Source organism: Megascapheus bottae, chromosome 16 (assembly GCF_031878675.1).
Source record: "Megascapheus bottae isolate mThoBot1 chromosome 16, mThoBot2.hap1, whole genome shotgun sequence".
Lineage (NCBI taxonomy): Eukaryota > Metazoa > Chordata > Mammalia > Rodentia > Geomyidae > Megascapheus > Megascapheus bottae.
The window spans coordinates 21,509,059-21,523,102 of NC_143524.1; the positions used below are offsets into that span (position 1 = coordinate 21,509,059).

Sequence of the window (14,044 nt, forward strand, 5' to 3'; positions counted from 1 at the left end):
GGGAAATGACTGGAATTTAGTAAAAATTATAGCACATCAAAATATTTATCTTTTTGTTGAAAATTTGTAAGCTTCTGGCAGAGAAACCAAGGAACCCTCTCACACACTGCATTTCTTTTTCTCTTCTCTATTTTTTCTTTTTTCTTTTACTAGAACTGTGGAAGAGAGATTGACAATGACTAATCAACTGTGAGCCAAATCCTCTTCCCAGTCCTTGGTGTGATGGGTGAGAGAGCCAGTAAGCTGAATGTAGCCATCAAACAGGACATCACATAAAGAAGCCAGAACAATATTTTTAAGTGGTAAAAAGGGAGTCTACTGGCTGCCAATTGTGTTTACTGCTTTAATACTTGGAATGAAACCAAAAGAGTGTAAAACAAAGCTTCCATCACTTGGCTATGCCATCGAAATCAGCCAGAGGCATAAAGGGTGGGGCGGGGGAGGTGGGGGGAATGTTAATTCCCTTTCTGCTGCTGGCAAGTTCATCAAAGTTGGTTTATTTTCCAAGTTGAAAGAAGTTTTAAATGGCCAGAAAAAAAAATCACTGTTTATCATAGAATCAATGATAAGGAAGAAATAAGAAGAAGAAGAAAAAAGCAATGGATCCCCTGTAAAGAATTACTCAGGCAATGTTAAACTCTTCTCAAATGATGGATTAATAGGATCATTTAAAACAGTTTATTCAGGCCTTAAAAATAATATCCAACGTAAGGCAATTAGTCTCAATTTTCCATCTGAGAATGGGACCCTGTTCTCCAGCCACAATAGATGAGGAGAGGAGCATTTCTACTTCTAGTGAGTGCACCTAAGAAGGAGGAAAGCCATGTGTATATGACAGTGTGACAGACAATGAGACCTGGGCTGGTTACCATGCAAGGAAAGGCGCTTACATGAGCCAAGACGTCATTCTGACGGAAGGCTTTCCTCAACGCCTGCGTGAGGCCTTTGGCCAAGCTGAACTTCAAGGCATCGCTGCTCTGCATTCTTCTCTGCATGAGAAAGAGAACTGCAGGGTGAAACAGAAGAATAGTAATTAAGAGCATGGTGTGGACCAGGCAGTGAGCAAGTATTCCTCCCCCCTCCCACCCTCGCCTTCCATCTCCTCCCAGCCACCAGCTCTAGCAAATTCTGCACGCAGCTGACAAACACAGGTGAAGATGAGGGGCTAGATGGCTGGGGCATCGGCTATGGTCCTGCTAAAGTGCAAATGAAAGAAAGCCTTTGCCATTTTTTGTCTGGTTCTCATGGACAACAGTTGGTATGCTTGCTGCTGGCACTTCTTTTCTGACTAGATGCTTAGGTGCAGGCCCTGGATTAGATGCTGTAGTCTCCAATAACCCTCAATTCAGAAGGAGCAGGTCCACTTGGCAAGTGAGTAAAGAATTGGCAGCTATGACTGGATGTGAAAGGTGATCAGGAGGGAAACCCAGGATGCTGTCAGGGCCTCTAAAAGGGGCATGTGGCCTTGAGTTAGACCAGGGGTAGAGCTAGGGAAGGTTTCCATAGGAACTAATGCTTTAGCAGGGCTTGGATAATAGGGGTAAACCAGACAAGACTGTCCTCTGCCCTCCATATTCCATATGGAGAGAAAGCCACATGCAAAGGTGGCAAGAGAAACATGTCAGAGACGTATGAAGAGACAGGTGAGATGCATCAGGGTACACGTCTAGGTACGGGCCTTCAGGCGATGGGGAAGGAAGCATTTGAGATGGTTCCCTTGACTACAGTCTGGAGAACAGACTGAAGATGTCTGGAGGCATAGAGATAAATGTGGGTTTTCATGGTGGGATAACATCACTAGAGAAGTGGTGAGGCGAGCCAGAATGGAGAAAAGTGTTGTGCCTGGCTTTCTGTGGTGGGGGTGGGGGGAGGCAAAGGGAAAGAGGGGAGGGTGTTTCAGCAAGAAGGGGCCTGGACTGCCTTCCCCTCTGGAGGGGGAGTAGAGGTGGAAGGGAGGGGAGCAGAAAAGCAGATGGTCTCATTGCTTGAGAAATGGAAAGAGATACCATATTTTCTGCTATGCTTAGTGTCACCATTTCCCATTTTAGAATAGGATATGTCTCAGGATATAATTTCATTTCATTCTTTGTGGGGCCAGAAGGAAGGCGGGGATGCAAGCATTCAACATTGGCATGCTCTTTCAAATAATTTGTCTAATGCTTTTTTGTAGCAAATACTACCACACTATTAAAAGCACCCTGTGCATTTTAGGCCTTCTTTCCTTCCACGGGGGTGGAGGTAGGGGTGGGGGTAGGGTGGGGGTGGGGGAGGTGCAAAGACAACATTCTCACTCTGCTCATGGTTCCAGACTCCCTGCTCAGATTTTTTTTTTTTTTAAAAAAGCAAGTCTCCTTTTTGTAATATCAGAAGAAAGTCTAGGCTAGGGAGGGAAAGTGGGAGAAAAACATGAGAAGGGGTATCAATGTTCAAGAAGTAATGTACCTACTACCTGACAAATGTAACTGTAACCCCTCTATACTTTACCCCAACAATAAAATACAATAAAAAAAATTTAAAGAAAGCCTAGGCTCCAACTTTATATACCACAGCTGTACTCTTGATTTGTGCTGATGAAAATACACATGGCATAAAGGCCTAGTGAAAGCAATAACACTTCCTTAGATTTTTTTTTTTTTTTTGCCAGTCCTGGGCTTAAGCTCAGGCGCTGAGCACTGTCCTTGGATTTTTCTCAAGGCTAGAGCTCTACTACTTGAGCCTCAGCATCATGTCCGGCTTTTTCTAAGTATGTGGTACCAAGGAATCGAACCCGGGTCTTCATGCATGCTAGGCAAGCACTCTACCACTAGGCCAAACTCCCAGCCCCAAGATTTTGTGTTCCATGAATCTTATGATGTAAGACATCACTGATGAGTTTTACAAACCATGATGTACACTAGTAATGAGACCCACTGTAGGAATCGTTTGCTTGCCTAGGGCTGATCCTAGGACTAAAATGTGAATCACCTTTCCTTTTCTCCTCTCTCTTTCTTTTATCTCCCTTCTTCTCTGTCTCCTCTCCTTCCCTCTTCTCCTCCTTGATGAAGGCCAAGGTTTCTCACCTCCAGTGAGTGACAGCTTGGGCTGGAGTATCATCATCCCTATTACTACTGCTACTATTATTCTTATTGCCAGTACTGGGGCTTGAACTCAGGGCCTCATGCTCTGGCTTGACTTTTTAGCTCAAGGCTGATGCTCTACCACTTGAGCCACACTTTCACTTCTGTCTTTTTGATTGTTCATTGGAGACTTTTCCACTACATTGAAAATCTTTAGGTCTCAGCCTTCTGAATGGCTAGGATTACAGGTATTAGCCCATTAGCCCATGAGTAGCTAGCTTGGCCTGGAATATATATATATATATATATATATATATATATATATATATATATGTATATAAAGGCTATTCATGGATTGTAGGACATTTAGCAGAATCCTAGGTATCTATCCCACTGCATTCCAACAGCCCCTTCTCCCAGGGGGACAATCCGAACTGTCACCAGACACGGCCCAATAACCCTCTCTCCCTGCTGAGGAAGGGGGATCGCCTTGGGTTGAGAAATGATACTGTAAGAACAAAGAATTCTGTTGTGTCTCTGCAGCTGGACTTGATGCTTGTGAGTTAACCCAGACAGTTCCTCTCACCTGTTTTCACCAGGAGCCTCTGGGACATCTGACATTCCAGGTTGGATGTCACTTTTCCAGCTGTGACCGCAGCTGTTGACACTGCAGGAAAAGCAACATCTGTATTTTCTGCAGGCCAGGGTGGCAACCGGGTGGCCCTCACCGACGCGGGCATGGATGTCAAGGCTGCTGTGATTGTCAGTGGGCGTGGGGTGGATGCTCTGGAAGTCTCTGGCTTGGTGGGGTTTGGGACTCCTGTGTACATGGCTTGTGGTTTCCTGGGGAGGTGTGTTGTGGACAAGAGACCGGAAGCAGTTCCCGTGTTTCCTGGCATGGCTGTATGTGTGTTCATGGTATGTGCAGTCCTGGCAAACATGTAAGTTGGAGTGAATGGAAAAGCTGTATGAGCTGTCCCGGATGCCATCTTTGGGCTAGGTGCTGCCTTGTTGGTGACATTTTTAGCTAGAGCTGTGGTCAGACTGCTGCCGTTGGTCCCCTTAGCCACCAGGGCTGCAGACAGCGCGGCTGGACTCGAGCGTCTCAAAAACAAGGTGGTGGTGGCAGCAGCGGCTGCTGTTGGTTCTAGGTTGGAGGACACCGCAGAGCCCACTGCAAAGAGAGAAAAGGCAACATTTGTCACAGGCCAGATGCCCACCACGACCATCCTGAAGATGAATGCAGGCAACATATGGGGTGCTAGGAAGAGGGAACTCTGCACTCTGGGTTTGCAGTGCTCTGAGAATTCAGGTAAGACAACCTCAGGCTCGGTAAGACCATGAACATAACAAGACCACCTTTTATAGGCAAGCCGTAGTTGGTCATGAAAACACAAATTCTGAAGAAAACACCAGTGAGCAGAGAATCAGCAGCATGCCTATTTGGGGTTGCTAGCTCGCTACTCTAGGAGGAGTGCGCCTTCAGAGCAAAGCTGGGTGTCTGTGTTGCGCTTCAAGATGCTTTGGCCACGAAAGCAGTCATACCTGTGTTTTGGGTCCCATGAAACAAACTACCTGCATTCGTGGCTGCACCTGTCCATTTTGGGGGGCGCCGAGAAGTCCGCGGCCCTTTGGAGGGGATCTTGGGAAGGGCACTGGTCGATTTAAGAGGAGAGTCAGCAACTGAGTGATGTCCCAGGACACCCTGGAATGATGAAGCATTTCTCCCAGGTGATCCATAGTGGTCACTGGAAACTTCTGAACTTGTGTCTGTTCCATCTGAAAGCATTTCCTGCATGCCAGTAGCTGCAGAAGTCAAACTTGGCCAGGCCAGCCAAAGAGGATGGGCTAACTGGATGGGCAGCTGGAGATGGGGATGCAACCTAGAATGTTGATTTGTGGATGGATAATAGTCGGTCTTGGCTACTTGGAAGTCTCTAGAAGTATGGCTATGGCTTGTGGCTTGGAGCTCTGAGTGGCTCCCGGCCACGGCCACACCTGGCTGTTGTACACTCTGGTCAGTGCTTGAACCAAGGACTCCGTCCCGAATGTTGGATCTTTCTGAAGCCACAGACTGCCCAACCATCTCATTGAAATTCGGAGGTTTCATTGCTTTGGCAGCTGAAGTGCGTTCAGGAAGAGGAGTTGCAGCTGGGTGAGTTTCCCAACTCGTGCTCTTCATTGTATGACCACTGAAATCATAATTTGTTTGCTGGTGCAAGCCAGAGAGTGTTGATGTTGTGGAAAGGGTTCCAGTGTCCCCTGAAAGAGAACTCCGGGAAGCATCTGTGGTTGCTGGCTTCCTCATGTCTCCCATTGTTGGAAAAGCATAGCTGTCCGTGGAGGGGGGAAAAGCTGTCACCTGTTTGGAAGTTGAAGCTGGCAGTACTGACTCACTCGCGGCAGATGTGGCCATCTCTGGCTTGCTGATGGAAGACCCAGGTGGTGGAGGAAGGGCCTGGGGGGCTTGGGTGGTGGGAATAGAAGAAGGAATAGATCCTGAAGGATAGAAGGTTGTTCTTGGTGTGGTGATGGTGGGAGATGCCATAAGATCAGAGTTCAAATCCGAGGTGAGTCTATTTACCATGTGAAGATTTGGGAGGACCTGTAGGGGAACTGTCACGCTGGCTTTCGTGTTGGTACCAAGAAGAGCTGGCACGCTGCCCTCCTGGTGTAAGGGAAATGTCCAAATGGTAGAAAGAAGACTGGGGGAATTACTGGAGATGGGGATGTCTGTGTTTGCTGTAGGAGACTGAGCATTGCCTCGTTCCTGAAGAATGGGTGCTTGGGGCTCACGGGCTGGAGAGGCATGATCCCCTTCAGGCTGGAGGACAGTAAGCAGGGAGGGAAGGTCCTCTGCTCCGTTCCAAGGTGCTGAAGCTGCTGCCTCAGAAAGGATGGCTTGTCTTTGACCCGGCACAGTGAAAGACAGAGAAGGAGGCACCAAAGAAAATGTGGGTTCTACTGCAAAGGGGGGCCTGCTGGGGTTCTCTGGAACTGCTGACAAGAGTGGTGGGTTAGCAGAGTCATCTGCAGGAGCAGCAGGGGCTGGCTCTCCACTGGCCACTGATTCTGCAGGCTGGAAAAGTGGAGGCTGAGCCTCCAGGCTCACCGAGGCTGCAATCTTAGATGTGGGCACAGATCCCCTGCTGTGCGCCCTTTCAGACCTCTCTGGATGGATTGGCTGGGTGGATGCAGAACTTGAGGCTATGCCCAGCATGGACCTTGAGGGGAATGGGCCCCAAAGCTGGTGAAGACCTCCGTGGGCTGGGGCAGGGGGAGGGGCAAAGAGATGGGCCAATTTTGCCAGGGAGCTCAAAACCTCAGAGGTGGATGAGCCTGCGGCATGGGGGCTGTCTGTGGGGGATAGCTCAGAGTATCGCTTTGTCAAGGCTCTATGAAAGCCTAGAAGAGGGGTGCCTACGAAATCCTTGGCATCTGGGGATGGAGTGTTGTTTGTGTGCTCAGTAAATGGGTTTAGGGCATGAGAGTGGCTCTGACCTGAAGAGGAAACAACTGGTGTGGTTTGGAGAAACAAAGGCAGATGGGTGGGTTGCTCTACTATCTTGGGAAAGGTGATGGAATGAGATGAATCAAGGGCTAATGCAGGGGATGAAGGTAGGGGGGAAAGAGAGATACTGCCTGACCTCGGGGGAGTCTTTAAAAGGGTGTGAGTCCCTACTGGTGGCTGAGATGAGGGGACAGCTGATGGAATGGTGGACAAGGGGAGAGGCATGCTGGTGCGAGGCAAACCTGACGTGCCTGCCTCTTCTCTTCCTCCTCGAGGCCTTGGTTGGACCAGGGGTTCAGTGGAATCCTTGGAAGTGTCTAAAGAGGTGCTGTAGCCACTTCCTTGGTAAAGGGAAGAGAGGTCCACGTGAGAGCGGGTCCTGCGATACGCCTTGGGTGGAAGTGTCTGGGCTACCTGTAGCAAGCTTGTATTGTCAGCCGACTGGTCCAGCCCATTCTTGATTCTGTCTGCTGTTGAGGAAGACTTGACTTCAGAGAAAGGCCATGTTGGTGAAACTCGTAACAACTTTCCATGAGGGAGTGACGCTGAGGTGGGGGTGATGTGTATCTGTAGCTTGTCAGTCCCTGTGAAACAAAGTATCTACAGTGAGATGTGGAGGTTAGGATGTGCCCCTAGGGGCAGGTGCTAGAGAAGAGAGGTGGGTAAGACTGGCCCTGGCTCACAGAACACTTCTGCCCCTTACAGAAGAGTACAGAAAGAATTCAAACAATAACGTCAATAATGACAAGTCAGCAAGCCCTGCAGCTAAACCCACAGAGCAGGGCCGGTGCAAAGCAGACTCCAGTAAAGAGGTTTAGGTAAAGATGTAGAAGATTCTGTTGCATGCAAAAAAGATTTTTTTGTGTGTGCCATGAATGTAACTTACATGGTAAAACTCACAACCTAGAAAATCAAAGATGAATGTGACTACCTGGCATAGCCAATGACACCAAAATAAAGCTCAAGTAAGAACCCAAGATGAAGACATTAGAGTAGTGTGGACTGTGCATTGAACATCAATCTTCTCCTCCCTACCCCTCAAGTCTCAAAGTCACCTCAGGCAAAGTATCTGAAGCTTCTAGGTTTGGAAAGGAGGCTACAATACAACAATTTATCTTTCTTGGTTTTGAAAGGATTTCTACCAGGCACAGTGGCTCACGCCTTGTAATCCCAGCTATGCGGGAGGGTGAGATCTGAGGATCCCAGTACAAAGACAACCTAGGAAGGAAAGTCAGTGAGACTCCATCTCCAATAAACTACCAAAAGAAAAAAAGCAGCAAACCTCAGGCATCGTGTCCAGGCCCTGAGTTTAAGCCCCAGGATCAGGGGTGTGGGGGTAGGAGTAGGGGAAAGAAGGACGCCTGATACTGTGGTCACATGGGAAGGGTAGGGAGGCAGAGAGGCAGGCCCAGAGTAGGAAGGGAAGGCAGGAAAGAACCAGAAGCTGGGCTGTTGAACATCTGCCAGTTGCTCCCCTGTTCCCTGGTTCTTAAGAGTTGATGGTACAGAGATGGCTGAGTTTACCATAACTTATATTTTAAACCAAAAAAGAAAAAGAAAAGGAACTTCTAGAGTTAGCTAAAAACATTGCAGCTACTTGATCAAAATGAGCCAAGAATGAAGCGAGAAGCTCTGAGTTTGCATGTAACTTTGGCTACTGAGGGGTGTATATATCTATTCTATCCCAATCAGCTGTTGCTGAAAGAAGAGGTAAGAAAGGAAGAAGAAAAAACTAAAAATGTTCACAATAGCTACTGGCTCATCAACTTTGATCCCCAAGGTTTTTACCGTGTACAATAAGCAAGGCCCTCCTCTGTACAGGTGGCACAAATGAGAAATTGGCTTTTGCCATTTGAAGCAGTTCAAGGCTTGTCTGTTATTCAAGCCGAGCCTGGTTTATCCTAGCCTACTTAGACATTGGCACCAGAGTAGATGTGGAACTCCATGGGTCTGTTGCCATGTAGAACAACATTTAACTAAAGCCTCAGAAAAGTGCTAGTGCCCCCAAACCATGAGTGCCTCGGATGGAGTAAAACATCCACCAGTCGATGATGAGCACTTTTGAGTCTATATTTCTCAAGTACACTGACTTCAGGGTACAGTGACTTCAAACACTGCTATGGATATAAAGGCGGGGAAGAGAGCATGTTCCCTGAGTTAGGAAACAACACCCAAGTCCAAGAACAACGGGTGTGAAGAACTTCAGAGAAGAATGCTTCAGTGACATGTTCACTGACTGAAACTAATACTGATAAAGGAGGAGATTAGAGTTAAACACAAAGACCTGTCCTCAGTCTCATTTGTCCCCTACTAGAACAGAATAGGAGCCTTCTTCCAACATTGACATCTGTAATAAAAGAAACCCAAGCATCCAGTGAATAGACAGGAATGCAGAGGCCTCCCCCGGGACACAGAAAAACAAATCTGCAGCTTCCTCCAAGGGCCTAGAGTCCAGCAGCCTTAATGCCTTGCTCTAGCAACTGATCTGAAACAGTTTACTTAATCTCTCTGTGCCTCAGCTTTCCCCATCTATAAAATGGACACAATTTGTTTATCTACCTTGTAATTAGAGGAAAATGAGTTGACACATGTGACATCTTTAGGACCGTGCCTGATACACAGAACTCAAACAAACACTAGCTGCTGCTGCTGCTATTATTATTACTACTACTATTGTGAGTTGTTGGTGAGTTTGGCACAGACATGAATATTTTCACAGGCTCCTAGATGTCATATCTCAGAAATGCCTGTAGACAGTGCATGACACGGCCCCGCAGCACACATCCCTTATAGCTGGCACAGCATTTTCCTATCTCTCACCTTGCTTTGTTCCTCACAGTACCTTCACAGGTATGGAGACCTGAGCTCAGAGAGATCAAAGCCTGGCTTGGCCACCGTCTCAGAGTCACCCTGAGTAGCCCAGGGCAACTCATCCACTTAGCTTCCAGCTTTCCAGCTTTCTGTACCATGTGGCAAGGAGTAAGTCTTTACCCATGATACAGGTGGGGTAGCTGTGTCCTCCGACGTGACCCTCTTTATTCTGTGCTTGGTGATGTCTCTCTGCAGTGCTGCTTTGGCACACATTAACAAGCTCAGCTCTAAATCACTGAGACCTGCCAGACTTCAATTCCCAGAAGGTCAAAAGTGATGAATTCAAAGCCATCTCTGCTGAAGCAGCCAGCCCACACCCAACACCTACTTCTGTGCCAAACCCTTGCAAAGAAGTGGAAGTTTGAAAGTTTGGTGCCTGCAATCTTCCTGAAGATGATTCCCCTTGGGCCTTTTTAAAACAAAATGCACCAGCTAATAGAATCAGATTGCCATTCCTTGAAGCGATGCCAGTCAAAAGAAAGCTCTGTTTACTGCATCGACAGAAACATTTTAACTTTCAAAGCTCCTTTGCAGTTATTTTTTTAAAAAAGTTTATTGCCTTTAAATCCTTTGTGAAATAGGTTTAAAAATAAAATTAATCCCCTCCACCCCCATTAAAACAGTAATATGATTTCACTTTGTCAACCTGGATTTACATAATCATTTCAAAAAGTTTAGAAAAGATGGAAAAGTAGAAGGGAAAATAAAGTCGCATTCCTCACTTATATATATCAGATCACATGCTTTATACTGTATTGTGTTTTACTTTCAGACTTTGTTTTGGAAAGACTTTTGTTTTCCTGCTTTGCAGACTTGTGAGCATACGCTCCTTCTAACTACATCGTGATGTGCACATTTGACATTATAGGAAAAGCATTTTCAGCCCATTGGCAGAGGCTGACCATATATCACTTCCACGGAGACATGGAATTACAAGTTGGTTAGCCATCCTCCAATAGTTATGGCACAAGGTGATTATTAATTCTCAGTAGTATAAATAATGGCCTCAACATCTTCTAATGTTATCATTGCAATCCCTATGGGACTTACATGCTAGCTGTAATGAGCTTCTTTTTTTTGGACTAGGGCAACATACACTCATACATCACCTTTCTGGAAAAAAAATATTGTCAATGTCAAAAAAAGTACACCAGGAGCTGGGCACTGGTGGCTCATGCCTATAATCCAAGCTACTCAGGAGGCTGAGATCTGAGGATCACAGTTCAAAGCCAGCCCGGGCACAAAAGCCCATAAGACTCTTCTCTCCAATTAACCACCAGAAAACCAGAAGTGGTGCTGTAGCTCAAGTGTAGAATGCTAACCTTGAGCTGAAGAGCTCAAGCCAAAAGACTGATAAAATAAAAGAAAGAAAAGTACAACAGAGATGCTTGGAGGGCTTCTTTTCCTCCTTCCACTCGCATCTTTCTTATGGGGTTATTAATAAACATATTCAATCATTTTGATAATTTATTCCATAACTATTGATTGAGTACTTCCTCTGACAGTCTCATTTACTGCTGCTGCTGCAACACAAGGACAAGTAAGTTGTAGTCCTTGACATGAAAGTGCTCAGTTCAACAAACGGGTTTGGAGTCAGCATTATTTGACTTTTCATTCTACCTACCTCACTCCAGCTATGCACAAAGGTAAGCTACCTTCTCCTCCTTCCTAAGACTTGAATGAAAATATTCACTTCATGAGGTTCTTTTGAGGTTTAAAGGCATGAATCCACATAAGAGAGTGCTGAGAATACATCTTAGTATGTGGACAACAATCAATACATGTTAATTATTATTGGTTCTTCTAATTGTAATCAAGCCACAAGATCTAATTCAGAGGTTTGAGAGTTGCCTCTTTTCCCTAAATGATATTCAGAATAAATTCTTTTTTTTTGCATTAGTAAAAGGGTTACATGATATTTGCCAGATAGAAGGTGCATTAATTCACATACCAGAATAAATTCTTATACTCCCATTTTTATGGTTTGCCTTTTCGAACATTGTACATGTTCCATGTCTTACAATGAGTCCTTTCTGCACTCAGTAGAGGACAGCAATCCATCCAGCATTCTTAGCGTCAGCAGGACTCTCCATTCTGCATTCAGATCCCCTGTGAAACTCTGATCTTTGTTCTGTGTGTGTGTGGTACCACTTCAGTGGGCCCAGGCAGCTCTGCCTTCAAGAACACCTTAAGAGAATTCTAGCTTAGATCAGCTCAGAATTGGAAATCAATGTCCTTGAGCCAGACCTTGGGCAGAAGGGCAAGGGGGTCCCCAAGGAACTGATGGGTGGACTGAATCCATTTTAGAATTAGGAAACGTGTTCTTCAGCAAACTCTCCCAGTTGCTTATTTTCCAGTGTGTTCTACTGGATTTAACTGTGCACTCATCACACACTGAATGCAGGGAGGGGTGAGCACTCTAAAAACTGAAAAAGTGCTGAACATTTACGTGAGAAAGGCCAACATTGCTGGGCTGGTCACTTCAACTTCTTGGGGGCACTAAATAATCAGGTAAGAGGATAATAGCAATACTGTTTTCTCATCAGATTGGAGACACACAAGAAATATGGTCTATGCATAAGAAAAAGCTGTGTGATGCGCCATGGATGTTGATGAACGCCCACAAGTATCTATTTTGGGGCCAGAGAAACAAGATATGTTACTAACATTAATAACAATTTTGTTTTTTTCTGAGACAAGGTGTTGCTATGTAGGTTAGACCATTCTGGAATTCACAATCCTCATTCCTCTACCTCCCAAACTCTGGGATTATAGGCATGAGTCACCACATCTAGATTTAATTCTTAATTCCATATTTACTGATGACTGATTGGCATAAAATTTACTACAGAACCCTCACTGCATTCATATGAATCATGCTATTTCAGGATGTGTTCATTTTAATTCTTATCAAAATTATAGCTACTTTATTGGGACTGAATAATGATTAAAGTGATTACCTTTAATATTAAAAGGAAAGATAACAAAAGGTTATTTTAATTAATCTTCAAGACCTTTAGAAGCATCTAAACTCAGAAAGATGCCCAGCTGGGTGGCAATGCTTCACACCAGTAATCCTAACTACCCAGGAGACTGATATCTGAGGATCCTGGTTCAAAACAAGCCTGGGCAGAAAAGTGCAAGGAATTCTTATTAACCATCAAGAAGCTGGAAATAGAGGTATGGCTTAGTGGTCGAGTACTAATGTTGTGTGTGTTTTAGGGTTTTGTTTTTGTTTTTGTTTTTTTTTGCTAGTCCTGGGGCTTGAAGTCAGGGCCTGAGCACTGTCCTTGGGCTCTTCCACATGAGCCACAGCACCACTTTCCAACTTTTTCTATGTATGTGGTACTGAGCAATCGAACCTGGGTCTTCATGAATGCTAAGCAAGCACTCTACCACTAGGCCAAACTCCCAGCTAGAGTACCAACCTTGAATGGAGATGCTAAGAGATAGTACCCAGGCCCTGAGTTCAAGCCCCAATACACACACACACACACACACACACACACACACACACACACACACACAAACTATGTTCATAGCAAATGCTTTTTGTTTATGGTTTGTTTGGTACATATGATCACATATGTGATCATACCAATTTAGTATTTATTTTAAGGGTTTTATAATTTAGCCATTTCATTAAGGCTAAATGTCTCTCTCATTTACTAACTAACCAAGTCTATCTACATTCAAGCTCAAGGCATTTTGTCAATACAAGTTCCCTTTTTATCTCACAATGCATCAGCTTACATAATACTAATGAAAATCATGGACATGATTAGATGAGACAATTCAATCCATTTTGCTGATGGATTTCTTTCTCCCTTCAGGTTGCTTCAAGCCAATCTATATCTAGCAACTGGCCTGACCTATGGACGGTCATGAAGAAGGAACTAGCCATGCTGTTGCCTTGCTTGGCTCGACCAGGTTCCGTTCTTCTCAAGGACAAGTCTAGAGCAACCGACACAACATTCCCTAGCGTATGGGAGGAGATGCCACATGTCTGGGTCTAATGCTGCAGACATGAAAGACGGGGCCCCATAGTCAGAGCATTCCGGCTTCAACACCTACTTTTCCTTGCAATCATCAACTTGCCTTGACCCATCCTCCTTGAAGACAGGAGCACAGAAGATTCCTACAGCCCAGCATCTCTGTGTGCAAGTGGGAACACAGTTAAGCCTCCCAACAAGGTTGTCAGGAAGGTGTTACATCTTATTCTCATTTCTCAGTTGCAATACAGAGAATTTTTTAAGCCTTAAATTCCCATCCAAAGTCATACAGTTTATGAGAAATAAGGCTATGATGTTAACCCAGGTAGAATGGCCGTCAGGTCCACTTCCTTACCACAACTTTTGCCTTGACTTACTTACTACAGAGGGACACATACCAATGAGCCTCTACCTTAGCGTTTAATATTTTCTGAGGAGTTTGAAGAGATTTCACCTTTTGAAGATTCTGCTTTGAAGAAAAAAAAAACAGTTCACAGTTGCTAAATTCCAAACTCTAATTCTTTTCTTTTTGTGTGTAGGTACCGGTGCTTGAACTCAAGAACTCATATTCTCATTTAGCTTTTTTGCTCAAGACTGGTGCGCTACCATTTCAG

At 45.2% G+C, this 14,044-nt stretch overlaps 1 protein-coding gene across 2 annotated transcripts in view; it reads right to left on the reverse strand.

Moving 5' to 3' along the window:
- Kiaa1549l (KIAA1549 like) overlaps window positions 1–14,044 on the reverse strand; it is a 216,710-nt gene that overhangs the window by 87,456 nt on the left and 115,210 nt on the right. For both annotated transcript variants that reach the window (XM_090347909.1, XM_090347908.1), the window contains exons 3-5: window positions 4,632–7,151; window positions 3,643–4,230; window positions 891–1,006 (exon numbers count right to left, since the gene is read on the reverse strand). In XM_090347909.1, coding sequence (XP_090204035.1) covers window positions 891–1,006; window positions 3,643–4,230; window positions 4,632–7,151 — 3,224 coding nt within the window. The remainder of the gene's footprint in view (window positions 1–890; window positions 1,007–3,642; window positions 4,231–4,631; window positions 7,152–14,044) is intronic.